General features: G+C 31.5%; 1 protein-coding gene across 3 annotated transcripts; it reads right to left on the bottom strand.

Annotated features, from left to right (window-relative positions):
* Positions 1 to 1,594: 1,594 nt before the first annotated feature.
* Positions 1,595 to 16,356, bottom strand: LOC101514446 (glycine--tRNA ligase, chloroplastic/mitochondrial 2). Of its 3 annotated transcripts, none has more exons than XM_004515287.4 (36): positions 16,014 to 16,356; positions 15,872 to 15,922; positions 15,132 to 15,199; positions 14,544 to 14,625; positions 14,369 to 14,432; positions 14,030 to 14,085; positions 13,812 to 13,889; positions 13,185 to 13,259; positions 12,802 to 12,872; positions 12,496 to 12,612; positions 12,278 to 12,379; positions 12,016 to 12,142; positions 11,037 to 11,120; positions 10,740 to 10,826; positions 9,948 to 10,049; positions 9,799 to 9,862; positions 9,356 to 9,411; positions 9,154 to 9,225; positions 8,811 to 8,893; positions 7,927 to 7,975; positions 7,215 to 7,277; positions 7,050 to 7,139; positions 6,884 to 6,970; positions 6,046 to 6,117; positions 5,899 to 5,957; positions 5,161 to 5,254; positions 4,659 to 4,877; positions 4,427 to 4,521; positions 3,646 to 3,736; positions 3,414 to 3,518; positions 3,282 to 3,320; positions 3,102 to 3,191; positions 2,797 to 2,898; positions 2,590 to 2,671; positions 2,247 to 2,332; positions 1,595 to 2,125 (listed from the first exon to the last, which is right to left on the bottom strand). In XM_004515287.4, exons 1-36 carry the CDS (start codon positions 16,275 to 16,277, stop codon positions 2,027 to 2,029), a joined length of 3,225 nt encoding a protein of 1,074 aa, XP_004515344.1. In that variant the 5' UTR covers positions 16,278 to 16,356; the 3' UTR covers positions 1,595 to 2,026. The 3 variants fall into 3 exon arrangements, with proteins under 3 accessions (XP_004515344.1, XP_012567241.1, XP_004515345.1); XM_012711787.3 differs by having other exon boundaries at positions 15,128 to 15,199; positions 16,014 to 16,039; XM_004515288.4 differs by lacking the exon at positions 16,014 to 16,356 and having other exon boundaries at positions 15,115 to 15,199; positions 15,872 to 15,924.
* Between the last annotated feature and the right edge of the window lie 2,502 nt (positions 16,357 to 18,858).

The raw sequence follows: 18,858 nt of genomic DNA on the forward strand, positions 1-18,858 counted from the left end.
ATGGATTAAAAATGAACTCTACATTATTAAAAAATATTTCTAATATTTTGGAGATTTGATATTTATTTCTTAAAATAAAAAGATTTGATATTGAGAAGAATCCGAATTAGTCGTCAATTCAAGAACAAACATTAAAATAATTAAAATAAGAGTAAACCTTATTTTTGGTTTTGAAATGTTAAATTTAAAATTTACAATATCAAGTTGTTCTATTAAATTGTCTATCGTCAATTAAAATATCTTTAAAATCTTATAACTCAAACAATTCTTAAAATTCAAAGTCCAGATGTCAAAATAAAATTAAACCACAATTTTTAATCTTGAAATTATAAGTGTTAATCCATCTTTAAATTTATGAAATATCAATTTAGTCAATCAAATTGTCTACCGTCAATCAAAACGTTCCTTAAACTTTCTAATCCCTATACAAAAAAAAATTCTAACATAATTAACAAAAAGATGATTTTGTTTGACCATTAGTTTAAAGTCTCCGAATATGCGATGTTTATAATTTCAAGACTCAATGTCAATCTATTTATTCAAATAACAACTACATTTCTTTAAAACATTATCTTTTCATAAATATTTAATCTCAATATGTTTTTGTTAATCTACTACTTTTGTTATTTCATTCTATACACCATATGATGTAGTTTGAAAATAAGACACAAACTCATAATTCATTGTGAAAGTAGCAAGCAAAGTTTGGTTTGATATTCTCCAAAAAAACAAAAAACAATCCCCACAGCTAACACATAAATTTTAGGGTAAATTACATTTGTGGTCCTTTAACTTAATTTCATGTAACGTTTTAGTCTTTTATCTTCTTTTTTTCCCGACTTGGTCCTTTATTCCTAAAAATATCAAATAATGTATGAAAATATGAGTTTATTTGAAGATTTGCGTTACGAATTTGATGAAATTTGTATTATATTGAAGAATATAATTAATTTTATGAGTTTTGATTGAATTTTTTTTTGAATTTTTGTATAAAAAAGGATATCATTGTTGAAATTTTAAAACATAAAATATCAAATTGTCACTTAAAATTAAAATAAAGGACCAAGTCGGGAAAAAAAAAGATAAAAGACTAAAACGTTACCACAAATGTAATTTAGCCTAAATTTTAATATTGTTTTTCTTGAATCAACACAACCGCCAAATTCAAGTCAATGTTGCCAATGACTTCAAAAACTTCAATTCCTCTGTAAATAAGAATATAATCTTTAGGCCATTGAAAGTATCTTGTCATTTTCTTTCAACTTCTTCCCTCTCAAAATCATCAATTGGGCATTGTTCAGATGAACTATATCATTATTCTTCAATTAGTACTACACTTTAAAAACAATCTTTTAATTGAAATCATTTTAAGTCTAAAACATTATCGATTTAAGAATCTTGTGGCATATCCAGAGTTCCACATATTCAATCTCTTCATCTCAATGCTAAGGACATAAAAAATATACTCACTTATATCAAAATTCGGAGAAGAGATTTGTTACTCTAATAGATCTCACTACTAAAAAAATGAAAATTACTAACTGTAATTAGAGATAGAAGAAAACCGTAGAGATAAAAGATGCAAAGAAGAACATGCTAAAAGATATTTTTTCAAAATTAAAAAGTTTATACTAATTTTTATTAGTCGAGTGAGAATATTACAAACGAATTATATAGTACATGGCCAGAAATTTACATTCAACTAGACTAAAACCTAAAATCAAACACCATGATACAATTTTGAAATAAGACAACTTCTTTTCTCACTCTGCACATGCCCTTCGGAAAGTATACGTCCGCAAAAAAAAATATAGCTTTTTTGCCCTCCTAAAAGTATAAATATACTTTCAGACACAGGTGTGATTTTCTAGAAACATAGAGGAATAAAAGTAGCTCCCCGGAAAAATTGGGCCAAATTGCACAAGACCTTCAAGGCATGAAAAAAGAAGGTCTATAATGTAAGGTCTGCAATTCCTTACATTATAGCTTTTTTGAAGTCATAAATACTCTCTGTGTTTGCCAATCCTTAAAATCCTGGTAATAATGTAAGGTCTGCAATTCCTTTAGGGAGTTCAGCAATTCCTTTTAGAAGAGCTAGCCTGTTTTTTCTGATCTTGGCATCATCCTAAATTACACCAAAAAGAAAATTAGTGTACTATTCTTCATTAAATATTTCAAACTGTAAATAGTGTAGAGGGCAAACATTATAGTAAAAAATACAATTTAAAGAAATATGAATAACATACCACCATTACGAAGACATTATTAAAGAAATCATCAAGGGGTTGTATAAGCTGAGATGAATTTTTTATGAAATTATCGATGTCAAGACCTGTACAGAGAAGAATATTTAGATATCATAGTACATAAGTAAAACGGAAAAGAAATAAATCAATGTTCCATGTAAATATACTTGAACCAAGGAAAGTTGGAGAACAAATTATATTGCATTAACAATAAAATGAAATTAGTTATGTTAGAAATATAAACATTTTTCAAATTGATTCTCCTTTTGTGATTTCAAGACAATTTATTTTATCTAATTTAACTCCAAACAAAATGTGCAAAAGCTAGAGATATAGAAAGTACCAGGATTGATACTCTTTTTAACTGACAAAAATGTGTTCCACAACACTCTCTCTTCATTTGTCTCAAAGGCAGCTTCATCCACCTAATAATGTAATAGTAAAAGAAAAACAAGTGTCATTCATTTACATACACATTCAATAATTACAGATAAAATACATGAATACAAACTAATTTGTAGCTTATGTTTTCATCATTTTAAATTAAAACCTCCAAATGAAGCACATCTTCCTTCCCTCGAACAATTCTAGTAGGCCGAGAGTACGCTTCAACTACTTTAGGGAAAAGCTCGCCTTTTGATAATTCTTCCATCTAAATCAATCATTCAAAATCATCAGGAATACATATATACTGAATTAAAAAAATTTATCATCACAAATGGCATAGTGCTATTATTCTTAATCATAGAACATTCATGTAGTAGTTAATCATGAATCATAATAAGTAATTGGGATTATACTAATGCTGTATCAAAGTAAAACATGAGGTAAAATGAAAGATGTCTGTTTGCTTACTTTATATGCAGATTTTGTTGCTAGACAGGGAAAATTAGCCCTCTCTGCAAGGATGGAACGAACAACTTCTGGACTCACCCCCTTGTCCACCTGTTAACAATTATCGCAGCACAGTCAGATTCACCTGGGCTTTATACACACAAAAAATAAATAAATCAAGTAACCACACACAATGCATACCAGAAATTGCTCCAATCTTCGAGTAACAAATTGACGTACCTAAAAAGTGATGACCATCAGCTTTCAATTCCAAAAGAGATGTAAATGACGATAACAAGAAGCCACTCGAAATTGAAATTTATATGGACTTACTTCGTCTATTACTTGAGGATTTACTTTAATTGGCTGAACATCTGCAGCAAGTTCCAGAGCCTCTTTAAAATCTAGGTTCTTATTCTTTTCCACCAGCAATTGCACCTGAAGAATATAGTGCAGAGTGCAAGACTTTTTACTTAAAGTTTCTTAAGAAAAAAAAAATTGTAAGAAAAAAAAAAGAGAAGAACGTGAATGAAAATTAGAGGAAAGAATGCTATGCTATACTTACAAGACCGTAAGAGATTCTTCGCAGACCAAATGGATCATTTGTGGAACTAGGTTGACAGCCAGCGGTGAATAAACCTACCAGGCTATCTAATCTGCAGACATATATCACATCATATAAGATGTAAAGCCATGTTGTTAGACTCAGTCAGACATATTCTAGTATAACGAGGTTTATCCTAGACTCATTCCAGATTGTGTTCATGAAAGAAATAAGGTATTTACGGGGGTAGCATTGCCGCTACTTTTGCCAGTGTCAGGCTGAAGGAATGTATAACACTTGAAAATCAAAATCAGCCATCATTTTCAATTTCACATGCCAATTCTCTAATTGAGTTTAATTTCTATACAATGTCGGTGTAAAAAGTGTTACTGTCAACAAATCACAACCAATCATGATTTTAAGCATAGTTAGGATCAAAGTCAAATGTTTTTTCTGATAAAACAGTTATGATTGATTGACAATATAAAAAATATTATATGAATTAAATCCTTCTCCAATTTCCTAAACTGATAGTCTTTCTTTTTCAAATTCAACTTCTAAATTTACAATTTATGAAACTTGGGTGGCACCACCATATATCATAGTAGGAGGGAACCTTAAATCCACTGTGCTATGCACATATCTCATGAACTTTGATAATAGCCTAGGCAAACAAATAGATAATAAAAACAAAGATTTGGAGCTCTTTTCACAAAGTTCACAAGGAACTCTTGAGTTCTATATCAGATACAACTATTACTAGAATATGCTGGAAAGATTCATAATAAGGCACCAGTTTTACCTATCAGCAATTGCCAAAACTATGCCAGCATCGCTTTTAGGAAGCATGTCCCCAGAAAATCTAGGAAGTGTGATTTCAAACAAGGCCTCTGCAGTCTGCAAGATATGACGTGACACGGAAAAAAAATTGCAAGATGATAAGTAGCTAGTAACCAAATAGGATGCAGTACTGAGACTGCAAGGGTCATGATTTCTAAGATTACCAAGTAATAATCAACCAAAAGTTGAACAACCTGCTCAGAGTATCCATCTCTAAGGGCATAGTGACGGCCCATAACTCCTGAAAGTGCGGTAAACTCAGTGACAACCGATGTGGATAGATCAGACATGGCAAGTGAGGCAGCTTCCTGGATAATTTGTTGCATCTCTTCATCAATATCCAACATGCAACTTAGCTTAGCAACCATGTTTTCCACACGAGTCATTTTATCCAGCATGGTTCCAAGCTTCTCCTGTTTCGTTCCATGTTATCAAAACAAACAGCCAATACCAATTAACTCGTGATAAAATATTTTAACCTCGTAGAAACGGAAAAAAATTAGTAAAGGATGAAAAGAAATACATAACTAGTATTATTCTGAGGTCTCTAACCTTTCCCCTTATTTTATTTTCAACATCAACATGAGAAATTATTTTGGCCTCATTTACAAGAAAATAAAACTACAAAAGGATTAAAAACCCTAAGGATAAATGCTAACACCAAGCATTTATCTAAGACTTCAACATACAACTTACATGAAAGAGAATATTTTTCAGTTGCTCTCTGAATTCCGAAAACCTTTTACGAGTGTCCAACTCATAAAAGAACTTAGCATCTTCATAGCGAGCCCTGCAAAGATAATTAAATTATGTGGTTTATGTCCCATGAAACAAAATTGGATCCAACAGGCACAAAGATTGACGCTGCATCTCATTATCTATAAAATTCATTTCAATCAAAGTGAAAATAAGTTTTCTAAAATTTAATAAGTAGATTACTCTGATACTTTCTTATTTCCCAGTTATCAATATATTTTAACGGTTACTTGTTCACACATTAAATGTCTAGACTCTGGAGTCTGTTGTAGCTTAAGCTTAAGCTTTTGAAGTGGTTAATCCTTAATATGCTACCAGAGTCTCTTTGAATGCATGATCAAAGGTTTGATACTTGCTACTTTCAGTCTTCTAAATAAACCTGAATTTTCTAACATAGTAGAGGGAGTCTTTGTATTATCAATGCTTCAAACTCAAAGGGCTCTTTGCATGAAAGGACATGTTAGAACGATAAAACCATTATTGGGTCTTCACCGAATAGATTAATCTTTTAGGAGATTTGGGTCTTAAACGGAGGCAACCAAGTCAAAACCAACGACCAATAAATGTGTGACAACTCGTCAAAAAAACCAGCACCTACGGAGAAGGCCTGGGTATCATAGCAAGTAGCGACACCCTTTCGTTAAGTTATATATAAGCATGATAAGAAGTTAAGAATACCTAAGCACAGCTTCATTTCCTTTCCTCACTGTAGTCTCATCAATTGCTCCATTTGCAACCTAGAAGAAAATACCATGTCATCATTTAACAAATAACAAGCCAAAACATGTAGTAGTTATAGGGATAAAATCATTGGAAAGAACTTACAGCAATAAAGTAAGGCAGCAATTGTCCATTAGCATCACATACAGCAAAATATTTCTGATGTTTTTGCATAACCTGCAGGAGAACAATGGGTGGCTTTTATTTTCAATATTCTCAAAATTTTCAGGTTTATACTGACAATGATTCAAGCAGTACCATTCACAATTTATTAAGTTGAAAGATCCAAAAACCTCACTAGTTTGGTTTAATTTTGATATTTGTGTTAATTGTGATATTTTCAGTCAAGGGCATATTGATATTTTTTATTAGAGTCAAGACACCGTGAACTTTGTTGAGTCTATTTATGGCATTCAGCTTTGCCAGCATTCGTGAGTTACGAATGTTGTTTAGGCTCTTATGATACTGTTGTCTTTTGCAGTTCTCTGGTGTCATTGGCTGGAAAGGAGTGATAGAATTATGAAGTTCGCTTTAATAGTGCTTGACAACATTTGGGGACAGGTTTACTTTCTTAGCTTGTTTGTGCTGTTCTGCTCCAGGAGGTTTAGAGGTGTTTCTAAGTTTCCTTGTTATATTACTCAATTTCTTAGTTTCTAAGTGTTTCTTTTGAATTTTCTAGTGAGAATGTCGGATCCTCTATCTTTGTACTTCTATTTCTTCCTAGAAAAATTACTTTTTCTGTAAACTGCAGAGGCACTTGAACAGTTTAGATATTACAAAGAACAAAGAGATAAGAGAGTGCGACTTCTGGATTCAGAAGCTCTAAAATCAAATAGAAATAGGAATGCAGAAATAATTCATTTGAACTAATTCATTAAGACATGCCTCTTCACATAGTATAATAATCAACATGGAAAGGCATAATTTAAACTAAAGTGCTCACCATAGTCAAAAGATCCTTTGGAAGTTCTAAGAAGGTTTCTTTAAACTTTCCAAGCACTGGAACAGGTGCCTCAACAAGATTTACAACCTAAAATCAAATGCAAATGGAAATTCTTAGAAAAGCAAATATGCAATAATATTGAGCAAAGGCAACATCCAAAACTTACCTCGTCTAGCAAACCTTTCGGAATCAGAAGTTGGCCATTTACACTTTCTGCTAATCTATTAGATTGCTCTAAAATTCTTTTCTTACGGTCCTGGCAAAAGTACAAATCTAGTCATATTTTCAATATCTATGAATCTGTTGTATTGACAAACTTATCTACTCATACCTCAACTGTAACATTGACTCCCGCATTTTTCATTGCAACAGAATAAGATTCTGCATTTTCTATCTGCAAATTAAGTATGCAGTTACTTTAATATAAAAGAAAAAATCCCTTAAGGAAAACCAAAGATGATTAAAAGAGTTAGGAGGGTAAGAGACGCTCGTTAGGAAAGAAAACAAATAAAAAGAAAACAATAGAGAAGAAAACCAGAATATGGTAGCTCTTACAAATACACACAAACACAAAATAGGACTCATTGACACCAGATGTAATGTAAGATATGGTAAGCTTACACGGTGACACCCATTAGTATTATAATTATTAATTAATGAATGGTGAATTTCACAATCAATCCATATAGCCAACTAGTGGAAAAAAGCTTTGGTTTTTGTGCTTGGTAAATTTTATCCACTCAATTGTAAAATTGATAGAAATTCTCGTGAAGTAGATCTAGTTTACAAAGTTTTATATAATTCAAACAAATAATCAATGCTTCATCACAAACCACTTTAATGTAAAATATAAGTAAATATTGATTATAAGTTTATACACTTACAAACTACGAATTTATCTTAAATTTGAATCATTTGATATATACAATCAAGATACACACACATAGAAAGATTTTTCTCAAAGATCAATGTTGCTCGTTGCACCAACTAAGTATCAACATAAAAGCATAAAATCAATTGATTAAAAACATTTTGGCATGCACCTGAACAACGGCTGAAGTAGTATTGCGAAGGCCACAAGACATGTTTCCACTGCATAGTATAAACAAACATGGTAAGAGTTATTCACCCAGCATATGATAAAAAGGAAACTGATAAACTTAAAAGAACCTATTTTAATCAAACGTCAGCTAGGCCAAGCGTATGTGGACAAAGATATTATTTCTCTAATTTGATTCTTTGAACTGTCTCCTGTTTTTGGTTGTTTAGTAGGAAATATTATGCCTTGCAACAATAAAATAAAATAATGTGTCGGGATAAGTTCAAACGAGAGTGTATAGTTATATGAATCTTTCTTCTAGGAATTGGCTAGACAAATCAAGCACATGATTTAGTAAATGCACCTGTTTTATGATATTCCTCTATTTAGTTAACGGTGGGTAGCAAAGCGTAGAGGCCAACTACCAAAATGTTATAGTGGTATTATGGGTAACGATATGGCGGCTATGTCGAAGTTAAAATCAAGACAATGTATGCATGTATGTATGAAAAAATTCAGATAAATGACTTCTCTAGTTCTCTGCATTTTAACCACATTGACAAGAGCTATATAAATATTGTTTTTCATGAGAGAAAAAAACAAATATGTTACTTTATTTGACTTAAAAAGAACAATCCAAGTACTATCACAGTTCCAAGTATTTCAAAGAATTAGATCAGTAGAGAGAAAACAGATACTATTTGCCGAAAGCTTTCAAAACCATCTCAGGAGACAAGGACAAAGTTCTATATTTATTGTTTATTTGTGACTTTATAAACGATAAAGTTACAAATAAAGTTCTTCTAAAATGATGGATATGAAGCAATATCCAATACAAATACATGCAGGGAACAGCAAAGTTAAGAGAATATCCAGAAAGTAAATTACCTCGTCACCCCAGCAAACATAAATGGGACCACTACATCTCCGTGCAAGGCCAAAATCCAACGGATAAGCCTGCTAAACATCACCTATATATTAAACATATGAGAATGTGTTAAAATCGTTGTTTCTCTCATTCTTCTAAATAAAAATTAATAAAGTTCAAAACCAGGTCTAGTATACATGCTTTTGTTGCTTAATGGAGCACATTATAAAAACCATCCTTGTTTTCACCTAACAACTTTTGCGAGAGTTGGTTCATAACATGCTATATGTCTTTTGTTGTTCTGAGACATCTCTGAAGATAGAGTTAATTTGCGTAAGAAACACACTTAAAAAGCTAGCATACCTGTGAATTCCAACGCATTGTCTTTGGAAATGAAATTTTAGCAATAGTAGCAGGCAAATCTTCAGATAAAACCTAATGAGAGTAGAAAAAATCAGCAGCAATCGCATTTTTGTTCTAAAAGAGGTGCAAGAAGCACAGAAATAAACCAAAACATAATTAGAAACATAAAATGCCTAGATTTCAAAGATTAAGAATAGAAAACCTCCAAAGCATGTCTTGAAGACTCTTTTATACGAGCATATACATATTCTGTTTTCCCTGCAATATAACAAGAAATCACACATAATATTGAGTTGGCTTATGGTATAGCAGCATATTAACAGGAAAATTGATGCGTTACACAAATTGAATTAGAGTTCTTGAAAATCAAGTTAAAAGCTCAAGCATGTTCTAATAGCAACAAGTGCACTTTATAGAAAGCATTGGAAGTGGCAGTTCATGATTATACCTTAGTTATTTGCTATATGTGTAACACTTAACTCTTTTTTTTTTTTTTTTTTATGTATGTAACACTTAACTCTTCTCTAGTTGCTTGCCAGTAGTGTAAAATGAAAACCAACAATAGAAAAAGCCAAAAATGATGAGTAGGAAAAAAATAAACACATCCAAATCCACTAAACATGTGGCTTGGCTCTGGATACTAACCATCAACCTTTTGATATACCGAGTCCAATGGAACAGAGTATCTGCGGGAAAAACCCTCAGCAGCCTGACATAAGAAAACTAAATTAAGGCAGAGCATTCTTGAACCACAATTCAGGATGCCATAAGAAAAATCTAAAGCACAATGAAACCTTTGTTGGATTCCCTTCATTATCAAATGCTTTCGAAACAGGAGGACCTCGAACCTCAACTTCCTGTTCTGTTTGTTTCGTTAAAAGATTTTCAACAGAAACCTGTGGAGTTCACAACAAGGAACAGATATGATTACTATCATTTCTTATGTGAGCTTTTCTAAAACAGTAAGACTTCAAATTTTTATAATGTATGAATTGCAATGCGTATATTTTTCAACTCTAGAACTTATGATTCTATCTACTAATCCTAAGTAGGAACTTAAAGAGAGTTGGTAGTTGGTACAAGTGAGAACCAAGGATATCGTCCTGACATCCGGGAAGAAAAAAAAATACATGAAAGCATGCCAAAATGAGAAATGTCAAGTACCATAAACAAAATCCAATGCACGTGCCAAATTTAATATGTGATGCTATTGATATAATTCATCATTTATTTCTAGCTAATTCATGTCAAAATGTGAAGCATGTGTTTCTTTAACTAATTATTTGTGTTAATTCTATTATGTCTACACTCCAAACAAAAGATCTGTACCATAGAAGGAGCGTATGCTTCACATTTTGACACAAATAAATGATGAAACATATGCTTCACAAATAGAATTAACACAAATAACTAGAATTTATATATTTCATTTCTTTTATATTAATACTTTTTTTCTATGATAAGTAAGGAAATTAAAAAAAAACTCATAGAATGCATAAATTAACACCTTCATCCTAGATCAACTATTACACAAATGAAAAGCATCTACAAACACAAGACTTGTGCTCAAAAGTGTATTCCCTCACCACAAGTCTCCGTGCGGTGCCAAAAACCTGCACTTCACCATGCTTTAACCTCTGCCGTTCCAGTAATTGCAATATTAAATCTTTCAGCTACAATAACCAGCAGAGTAAAATCAATATTGAATAATGATAATAATAATTTTAATAAATAATACATAATGAGGGATAATAGTAAATGCATAGTGAACGGTTGAAAATAGTCTGCATCACAAAAAAGAAATGAAAGTGCTTGAAATCCAAAATAGAAGTATGAAAAAAGTAGAAATATCATGATTTTAATCAGATGAAAATCAGTTATACTTGCTTGCTTGCATCAACAACATCTTGAGGTGGCATCTCTTCAGTCCCAATTTCGAGAACAAATACTCTTGCATGATCATGCACCTGAACCAAAGTAAAGCTAGAATTTTACACTAATTTATAAATAAAGTCACACAATAATCAATAATAAAACCCGTACTCAAGCTAAACATTAACATGATTTAACCCTATCATGTCTATATGTTAGTTTTGAATTAATAATCAAACAAACAACATCCACTAACTGTAACATGAAATACAAGATACCGGTGTTCTTTAAAGCATGGATACCTGCAAATGCTTAAAATATTGCTATTGAAAATGTGAATGAATTCATTTTTTTAACTTTATGATTCCTAGACATATTTTCAGAGGTAATATGTAGAATAGTTTATAATGTATATTGCTTGATTACTCCGACTGAAGACACTCAAAGTAAAATCATGTTTCATTTCGTATATTGGTAATAATATACTGATTTTGATATCCACGAAGCTCAATGCCTACTCAAAAATCTAATTAAATCTGCACTAATACCACACCGATAGTTTACAATCAGGCAGCCAAGACTTAGACAGACATTGCCAGAAACAAGCCACAAAACTACATTTTTTTAGTTGACGGGGAATTTTGTAATAAATATGTTACAATTGCTATATCGACTCATATCAGGGATTCAAATCTCAAGTTATCAGGTGAAATCCCAAATATTGTTTCAATCTCTGGTGGATCATGGAAATAAACCTCACACTAATAGTGCAGAAATTTGATTAAGTGTGCATGCAAAAAGTGAACTCTAAACCAAATCATCATAAAGACTCTAATAACATGTCAATGACCAAGCATTTATATCATCGCTGGAAGATCATTGAATGAATAAAACTGTTTAACAAAAGCAGCAACAACATTTTGAAGATATTAGCAGCATCAAAGTTTTATGCAAGATAAGGTGACTTAGTGAACACATATGCAAACTAACCTTCTCACATGCAGCCTCCACAACATCCGTTGGCATTACAGAATGATCAGGTTCAGAGATGAAACCAAGGGGGAAGTCAAGCATCTCCCTGGTCTTCAACCAAAGTTGGGCACACTGGCGAGCTAAACTGAGGAAAACCAAGATGAAGGAAAAGCATCGTGAAATGCAGAAAAATTAAGATTACAACAATTTATCAAAGTAATGCAATTCCATAAAATGTTCCTACATGTATTCAAGTTACAAATCAGGCAACAAGCAATACCTACGCATGCGACCAAAATATCGAGCACGCTCTGTTACTCCAACAAAGCCTCTGGAGTCTAAAATATTAAAGGCGTGAGACGTTTTCAGAAGCTGATCATACCTAGCATGTAGTTGCAAAACATAAGTCAGAAGTTAAGATAATGGACAAAGAGAAGCACATTAAATAGGCAATGAGGCTAAGAAATATGATAAATATATAAAATGACATAAACATACGCGGGGATTGCAAGGCCTGAAGAAAGTAAATGACGAGATTCCTCCTCAAAGAAATCAAAATGTTTTTGAAGATGATCGACACTGGCATGCTCCAAGTAATATGCACTCATTTCCTTTCTAGAATACAAAACAAAATACTTTCACCATCATTTACAATGCAGTCAAGATTTTAATCAAGATTAGCAAACTGAAAAAACAAATGAAAGGAAAAATGTAACATTCTTGATGACAATGCCAAACAACATTTCATCACAGAAAATAAAATCAAACGCAATCCAAAAACCAGTAATCAGAATAATCAAGTACTCATTCTCTAAGAACAGCTCTCCATAAGTTATTCCATCAGAGTATTTTATCTTCTTGAAGTGATCAACTCCCTGTCACAAAATTTACAAAAATTTAGAAAGTTATTAATGGACGATAGAGGTTGAGTGCAGGAAGAAAAATGGTAAACCCTCAAGTTGGTCCTCCAAAGTTAAACGTGTCACGAAATTTGTCCTTCGGGGATTTGATTGGTCACCCAATCTGTTCTTTTTATACATCAGTCCTTCATAAGGACGAATATGGTGACATTTTAGATCTGCTAGTAACTAAATTGGTTACCAAAGTTTTTGGATGACAACTGCAGTGGCGAATAAAACTTTGAACACTCAACTTGAGGGTCTCAAAAAGAAAATCAGCCAACTGACCTGCAGTAACATGAGGATACGCTCCAGGCCATAAGTGATTTCTACTGATACTGGTGATAACTGGAGACTTCCAGCCTGGAGGGAGAGCAAGATGAAAACATATAAAAGTAATTGGTAGAGAACCACTCAAAAGGGTTTATTTTCTAGTTCAATAATTGAATTGAACATCCCTTAAAAGATACTACCTTTGGTCCTATTTATAAGAGAAAATAACAAAAAAACATCAAAACCAATGCACTCATTAATTGTTTTAACTTTTTGATTATTTTTACGTATATCCCCTTATTGAAAATTGTGAGACTTTAAATATCCACTAATAATATTAAAAAGACAAACATTTTAAATAAGGATATAAAAGTAATTTAAACAATAAATGCACCTTAAAAGTCGTAACTTTTTCTTATATATAGAACCAAAAATTCTCTTATATACAGGACCGGAGGGAGTAACATATAACAAAAACATGATGATAAATAAAAGATTGTGTTTTCTTCTCTCTTAGAAAAAGTCTTCATGTTTGTTAAGCAAGAAATGCTGAATTCCACCACATTTAATTTTTTCTTCTCTCTAGTAAATTTTTTCTCGGTGCAAAAGTACTAGTATTTCTATCCAAGCAACAAAACGTACCTGCTGAAAGTAGGTGAACTGAGTAATCTCCATTCCATCCATCCAGATTTCCCATCCCAAACCCCAAGCACCAAGAACCTATATACATTCTTAATTAACATATCGATATGTAGATGACAACTTTAACAGCACGAAATTTAAAAGACAAAAAAAAAAGTTTAAATTGCATTTCAGTAAGCAGCATTAAAATAGTTATAAACCAAAACAATAAATATTACCGGACTCTCCCAGTTGTCCTCCACAAATCGTATATCATGTGCAGTAACATCAATACCTATCATTGATAAACTCCACAAGTTCAGATCCAGAGTTTTAGAATCAGGTAAATGATAATCTATAGAAAGAACTGCACAATATTCATGTGCTATTCCAATCAAAGCTTCTTAGTTTTCTAAACAGGAAGTTTCATATTTCTTTGATAAGGTTTCCCTTCCATTTTCATGTGTCCTTTATTTGTGTACTGAAATAACCATCAATCAAAATAAAAACAGCAATTTAAAAGAAGAGTATTAGTCTATTTCTGGTGATTCAGAGGATATTAGAACCAATTTTACTACCTAAAGCTGAAAGGCTGCGGATAAAAAGGTCCTGTGAATTTCCAGGATCAGGCTTCAATATTACCTGAGTTCATAAGCAACCAAGAAATCAATGACAAAAATGGCAGTAAGTTATCCTAGAAAATGAATTTAAGAACTTCAAATTCTGAATTTAAACATAAATATCAAAGTTGACCTGAAATTGAGTGTGTCTTTGGAGCCTATTCGGGTTTTCTCCATATCGACTATCATCAGGGCGAATGCTAGGTTCCACATACCTTTCATCAGGAAAAACAAAAACACCAGGAATTTTAAACCCAAAACCCTAACACTCCCCATTCATTATTAGCAAGTAACGACAACAAATAAATAAATAAATAAATAAATAAAATGTTAAAAACAAAAGACTCGGAGCTAAGGACTAACTAATTTGTACTAAAATGCCAGACTTCTAATTCTAACATAATAGGGAAACAAATCATGATAAATAATTAAGAAATATAGACACTAAACCTAAGAGATAATCTGAGACACTTAAAGATAACATCAAGATATTATCTGTTTCAAAAAAAAACATCAAGATATTATATAAGATATCTTCTTATTATCTAACAGGATATATACACTTCTTCTAACTTTTATAGTCTTTTTGACTATGAAGGAAAGTAAAAAATCTATCATTTCCAAAACTTTCTCTCAGGAAACTTTTTCTCTGAACCAAATGGATATTTTGGAAAATTGATGCACAAACACATCAATGAACTTACATCTAAAACATACTTACGCAACATTCCATGGTTCTGGACCAAGAACCCTTAAATATGTAAGAGGATTCATAGTCCCAGCTCCAACCTGCTCAATATATAGCCAAAGTATACATATATCAAAGACAAATTATTGCGGGAGTACAAATTAGTAAATATAGTCAAAATGCTGAAAATTTCTTTAGAACAGCTTTTGCAGACCAAAATTAAAAGCCGTGCCTCTTACAGCACATTAAGAACTTTAAAACAAAATGTTATCGCTTGTATTTTAGCTAGTTGCAGTGGCATTAACTGCAGCATATAGAAACCAATGTCGAGCCTACTCCATTGCAGAAACAAGTACTAGAAACAAGGAAATGAAAACAGAATCACACAGCGCATAAAATATTTTTTGTACGTATAATTTTACATGGTCAAAAGGTTAAAATCCAGACTTCATCTCATGAAACCAAAGCTCAAAATCAAGTAGTAGTAAGTAGTAACAAACAAAAAGAAGCAACGAGAGCTTTTAGGGACCTGTTTGGATAAACAACTTAAGTAATTATAGCATAGACCGATCATCATTTAAGTGTTTGTGTATAAGCTATTTCTATCACAAAAGGTAAAATAAAGTCAAACTATTTTCATATAAGCTATTTTAATAAAGTTGTCTTGGAAAGGTTATGAAAATAAATTGAAAACAACATGTCAAAAGTTGCTTCTATAAGGTCTCCGAAAGAGACAATTGAATCAATGAATGAGGATGCAGCAAGTTAATTACCTCTGTGTTGCTGCATTGCATAATGGAACATCCAACGGAAGCCCAATATTCCTGCAACAATAAAATAAAATAAAATAAAGTTTATTTAAATTGAAAAATGGGAAGAAAATATGAGGATTTTGAAAAAGTAGAATGTGAAGACCTGAAGGCGCTGAATGGCTTGCTGAAAAGTGAGGGAAGAGAGGTTGTGAGGAGAAGAATTGGAGTGAGTAGAAGAGTGGTGAGAGAGAGAAGGTGAAGGTGAAGAAGGTGGAGGAGTGGTGGTGGCGGAGAGAGTAGTAGTAGTAGTGAAACGACGGCGGCGTAAGAGTGTGGAATGGAGGCGAGTGGTGGTTGTGAAAGGTTTGAAAAGAGAGATGACGAGTGGCAACGCCATACTAACCATTCTACACTGAATCAAGAACATAGATGAATGAATAGAGAATTGGAGATAGATAATAGGATTGGGTTGATTTTAACCTTTTCCACTTTCATAAACAACTCAACAACTCAAATCAAATCAACATTTTTGTGTAACAAACATATAAGGAAAAAAAGGTTAATATTCAATTTTTTAATGGAGTATTATCAATTTTTTTTTTAATCTTTATAATTTTTTTTAATTTCAATTTTACCTGTATTTTGTTTTTGATTTTAAGTGACTTCTCATTTAAATTTTTTAATTATTTTTTCACATAAATTTGGACTATTATAAATATGTCTCCACAAATATTTTAGAATTTTTTGACAGAAAATAAATTAAATATTAATTTTTAAATATAAAATGTTTAGTATATTAAAATAATAAAATTTTAGATCTAAAAATTTAATTTTAAATTCATTTTTATTTCACAGTGCATAAAAATGTATTTATAAATTTAAAAAAAAAACCAAAAATAATATTAACTAAATTATCACAATATATGTCCGCAAATGAAATCAAAAATTTACAATATAAAACACGTGAGTTTTAAGACCCGCTATAAAAAATGAACCCTAGAAATTACATAATGTCTTGCAAGAATCGTCTAAGCTTCACCATTTAATTAAGTGGAATTAAAATCAAAAGATTCTCGAGAATTAGGGAACCACTTATTTATTTATTTTGATAGCATTTCGATAAAGACTATTTATTTTGATTTTATAGGATCCAAGTCATTGAGGAAAAATGTTGTAGAGATTAAAGTCAATGAAGTAAAAATAAAAATTTTAAATTTAATTCAAACTAAAAACATAATAAAAAATTTAAATTTAATTCAAACTAAAAACATATTTAACGCTTTCATATATATAATATATATATATATAACGTATTAAATGAGAGAATGATAAATTTAAATTTTTACCGTACAATCATAAATAAATTGTCAAGATAGAAAGAAAAAAAAATCATGTGACTTTTGTTGAAACAAAATCTCAATTTGATGTTTTAATGAAAACAAACAAAAAGTTAATTAAGAATGTTAATTATAATTCTAAATGTTATGTTAATTTAACTTGTGTTTTTGAATGTATTAATTTAAAAATAGGATTTAAACAAAACAAATAAATAAGCATAAAAAGAAAAGAAACTAAACAGATAAGAAAGGAGAACATTCTTAACAAAATCTGGAAAACGGAGAATGTTCTCCAGTTTCAAGAATGATCATCACAGCTCCAAGATCAATCAATCTCCACTAGTTAAAGAAGTTTTAGCTTCTGGATGTTACATCAATATCATCAACACTTGGCAAGGAACAAACTGAGATAATCAAATTCAAAGAAACTACTCAAATCACAAAGAGAGAAAATCACAAATTAGCAAGATAAGACAGATCTGAACATTCTCCAGCTTGACTGTCAAGAATGAAGATCATTCTAGATAGCAGTCTGAAAAAACGAAGAATGTTCTGGTTTTGACAGCATTGATCTAAGAACATTCTGGTTTACAAAGAACAAAGTCTTCTTTAATTCAAGGTTGATTTGGGCTACGGAAATACATCAATCTACATTGCAAATCACCAGTATTCATTACAAAGGAACATAATTATATACTAAAGATCATTTTGACAGATTCTTTCCATAAGATCAACAAAAATCAAAGCAATGCATCAAGAATAAAAAAACAAGACTAGTCCTCAAAGTTGATGGCTAAAGTAAGCAAGTACAAACTAAACAGAAATGATAAAGTTCTTGCATCACTGACACACGTACAGAACATAAAAGCTTGGCACGCAACAGCTGTCAAAATTGTCAAAATCCAGCAATCACTCAAAACATAAACGAAGAACGTTATCCGTTTTCACAACTTTAGAATAACAAAATCTGCTGTAATTTAAGATTGATATGGGCTACAAAAGTACATCTATCTATACTACAAAACATCAGTATTCATCACAGAGGAAGTTAGTAATCTACACAAGATTGTTTTGGATAGATTCGATCAAAGAGGATCAACAAAGGCAAAGCAAAACATCAAGATCAATCTCTAAATTGATGAGTTATGAGAAAGGACAACCATGACAGCAAGGACACTATTGCTCACCTTTTTGCATAAAGCACATCATATTTCTGAGACAAAGGACTGACGCATAATAGTTGTCAAAGTTCAACACTCAAACAAAACAAGAAACGAAGAACGTTCTTGTTTTTTACAGAAGAACATTCTGATTTTAATTCTCTTTTAAAGACATAATTAAAACATATAATTTTACACAGTATAAACCACATATTAAACAATATCAAGATTGCTCATATTATTGGTGAAACCAAGAATTCGAGATCAATAACAAAATGTGCAAAACAACCTCAAGATTGATCTCCAAATTGATGAGTTGTGAGCAAGGACACAAGTACATTATACTTACAATATTCTGCAAAAAGTTCTACATAAACCTGACTCAAAACAGTGTCAACTGACATGTGACAACTCATTCACTTACTTATTCACATTTTCCATGAGACCCAAAAGCAAGAACGTTATTCGTTTTGTCAAGAACATTCTGGACAACAAATAAACACATGTTGAT

The sequence above is a fragment of the Cicer arietinum genome, chromosome 7 (genome assembly GCF_000331145.2).
Source record: "Cicer arietinum cultivar CDC Frontier isolate Library 1 chromosome 7, Cicar.CDCFrontier_v2.0, whole genome shotgun sequence".
NCBI classification, from domain to species: Eukaryota; Viridiplantae; Streptophyta; class Magnoliopsida; order Fabales; family Fabaceae; genus Cicer; species Cicer arietinum.